The sequence below is a fragment of the Toxotes jaculatrix genome, chromosome 11 (assembly GCF_017976425.1).
Source record: "Toxotes jaculatrix isolate fToxJac2 chromosome 11, fToxJac2.pri, whole genome shotgun sequence".
In the NCBI taxonomy this organism is placed as follows: Eukaryota; Metazoa; Chordata; class Actinopteri; family Toxotidae; genus Toxotes; species Toxotes jaculatrix.
Genome location: NC_054404.1, coordinates 17,966,457 through 17,969,810, shown reverse-complemented (window position 1 = coordinate 17,969,810; position 3,354 = coordinate 17,966,457). Strand labels below are relative to the sequence as shown.

At 47.0% G+C, this 3,354-nt stretch overlaps 1 protein-coding gene across 1 annotated transcript; it reads left to right on the top strand.

Moving 5' to 3' along the window:
- The first annotated feature begins 1,429 nt into the window (after positions 1-1,429).
- LOC121189786 (transmembrane protein 121) lies at positions 1,430-2,380 on the top strand. The gene has a single exon (XM_041050241.1). It carries the CDS (start codon positions 1,430-1,432, stop codon positions 2,378-2,380), a length of 951 nt encoding a protein of 316 aa, XP_040906175.1.
- The last annotated feature ends 974 nt before the right edge of the window (positions 2,381-3,354 follow it).

Here is a 3,354-nt window from a genome sequence, read left to right as displayed (position 1 = left end):
AGGAGTGTGTCTCACAAGAGAAGCATCTCCCTGACTTCGTAGAGAGGGCTGAGAAGTGCACAGAGACAGAAGGGCAGAGAAGCCGGCGGTGTTGGAGTATCATAGCGCTGGTGGTGCTGGCAGAGTATGCTGAGTGGAGACAGGGGAGTCCACTGGCGCTGTTGATCCTGGTGTCCCTGGCAAAAGCTGCTTGAGCAAGAGACAGAAAACGGCGCAGCAGCCAGGATCTCGCCAGGGGGGCAGCATTTTACAGCGACAACGAAGCGTGGAGACAGCTGAAACCTACACACACACACACACATACTCACACGCAGAAACACACAAGGGAAAACACACATGCACGCAGCTGAGTGGGGAAGGACAGTCAGACACACGCTGCATTTAAAAGATTCACCACAGCCCTGCTTCTTCTTTTGAAACTTGCAGGCTGAGAAACAGCAACAAAATGTTTTGTCTCCTGGTCCAGGGATGGTGGATGCTGGAGAGGAAAACTTCTGGGGAGGAAATTCTCTTTTAAGCAGGACTTACTGCAGAGATTTTTCCACTATTTTCACCACTTTTTTTTCGGAGTTTGGGGTTTAAACCCTCTATCTGGGCACAACACAAAATAACCTCTATTCTTAGTTGCAGAAATTTGGAGCAGTCTGTGTGACCATTAAGATGCCTCCTCCTGATTCAGTCTGAGCAGTAAGTGGATTATGACGGCAATATTTTGGGATTTCTCTTTTGCCTGAAAAAAAAAGAAAAGAAAAAAAAAAGAAATATATCCATGACTGGTGGATTTAAGCCTGTCGGAGAAGGAGAGGATCCTGTGCGCTTTCTCCTCTTTCCTCCTGTGGATTACAGATGGGCTTTGTGATCTCCCAGTGCAGTCTCATGGATGATCGCTCGCTGCCAGTCATTAGGATAAAGTACAAAGAGGGACACAAGTGAGTATTCAGCTGGATTTTTATCTCTGAGGCTTAAGCTTGTATGAAAACAAGGGTGCCGAGAGTGAGTCTGTAATGAGAGCACGTTGCAGCAGCTTGTTTCCTCTTTTTAGCAGCAGAAATGTAACTCGCTGCTAAAACTGTGGTGTTTAACGAATGATTATCAGGGTGTAAAAGGTAGACACGTCCTGAGAATAATTAATTTTTACACAAGTGAACTTCTATGTTTACAGACCATTTGCCAATGAACATAATTTACTAAATGAGGGGTACTGTCTACCCGGCAGGTGGCTTGGGCACAAGCGGAGATTGATTGAAGTGATCTGTGTGAATCCTATTAATGCATCCTGGATTCTGGCCAAGGCAGAAGCAATGGAGGGGAACACCGCTGTCTAGCAGCGCTATCTGATCCGCCTCCTTACAGGACAAACTGAGGACCTTTTGCACTCCCCCTCTTCAACAACACGCCTCCTTCTCCTCCTCCTCTAAGCCAGGCAAGGATGGTACCCCCACCTCCCACCAACAAGCCCCACGTGTGCCTGTCCACCATCCTGATCATGAGCAGTATGGCACTGATTGATGCCTACCTGGTGGAGCAGAACCACGGACCACGCAAGATTGGTATCTGCATCATGGTGATGGTGGGAGACATTTGCTTCCTAATAGTCTTGCGTTATGTAGCGGTGTGGGTGGGTGCTGAGGTGCGCACAGCTAAGAGAGGCTACGCCATGATCCTCTGGTTCCTTTACATCTTTGTGCTGGAGATCAAGGTCTACTTTGTGTATCAAAACTACAAAGCGGACAGGAAGAGCTTGGACGCTCTTGCAAGGAAGGCGCTCACGTTGCTGCTGTCCATCTGCATTCCAGTGCTGTTTGTGGTGCTGGTTGCCATCGACCACATGGAGTACGTGCGCGCCTTCAAGAAGCGCGAGGAGATCCGTAACCGTCTCTTCTGGGTGGTGGTGGACTTGCTGGACATACTGGACATCCAAGCCAACCTGTGGGAGCCTCAAAAGAAGGGGCTCCCTCTGTGGGCGGAAGGTCTGATGTTCTTCTACTGCTACATCCTTCTGCTTGTGTTGCCCTGCGTGTCCTTGAGCGAGATCAGCATGCAGGGCATCAACATCGTGCCCCACAAGATGCTCTTGTACCCCATCCTCAGCCTGGTGACCATCAACGTCATCACGCTCTTTATCCGTGGTGGGAACATGATTCTGTACAGGGACGCCAGGGTATCCGGGATCCTGATAGGAAAGAACATCCTGGCCATCATCTTAAAGACCTGCAGCTTTGTGCAGTACAGGAGACAGTTACAGAACGCTCCTCCTGCCTTTGGCGTAGAGCTGCAGAAAAACTCGGTGGCCCACGCTCGCCCTGCCCCCACCCCTCCTCAAGTGGTCATGCAGGACCAGACACCCCTCCCAGAGGTGACGACGTGTGAACACACATGACAGAGTGGTGAGGTGAATCCTGGAAATGTCGATATGAATATACATGACCCTCAGGACGTGGGCAGGGCACAATGCTCCACACCTTTAGGGCATGTGAACGCTCATGTGAACACTCACAGGAGATCGTGATCTCTGCTGATGCTTAATGGCACTCAGAAACACTGCAGACACTTAGTAAGGATAGAGCAGTGCTGTATCCAAAGCTGTCATGGTGCAAAATACAGTATCACTTGTGACTTTGTTAAAGCATTTCCCCCGGTGAACTCATTTAACTGTGTATTTTTTCTAATTGTACAAAAGAAAAAAAAGGCAACTACTGCAAGATTTAGAGGATATATTTTTGAATTGTGTGTGTTGCATTCTAATCTTAAACTTAAGGGTCTGTGTGTGCTGTGGTGTGTATTTCTGTTGCTCGAATGTTCATAGTAGTCAGGGGGCTTTAACACTACAAAGTCAGAGGGAGCAACCAATCAGCGAATCCACGTAATGAGAATGAAAACAACAGTTAAAGCTTTCTCTTGAAAGACGTGTGTTTTTATATGTAATTCTTTGATAAAGTATTGTGTACAAGATAAAGGCTTTCCTGCTCTTTCTCTGGCTGTAAAGGGGAGTTTTCATGAGATTATTAAGTTAGTGGACCAAATGAGTAAATTTCTCTTTTTGATTAAAATTCAGCAAATGTCCTTTAATTAACCCGGGTTACGAAAGAAAAAAAAAGAAAATAGACCCATGTTGTTTTTTTTTCTTCTTTGCTCCGGTTCAATCTTCAATTAGAGACTGCTTAATTGCTGAAGTGGTGCCTTTGCAATGTCTTTCATCGCGAGTGAGATCGTCGCACACTGGCTTCTTATTTTGAGCGAGCAGAGAAGCATATGAAAAAAATTCTCTGTTCAGTTATGAACAGTTTAATCACTGCAAAGGGCGAGTATGGTGCTGTTGCCATAGGACAGAATGCACAACCAAGGGCCAACGCT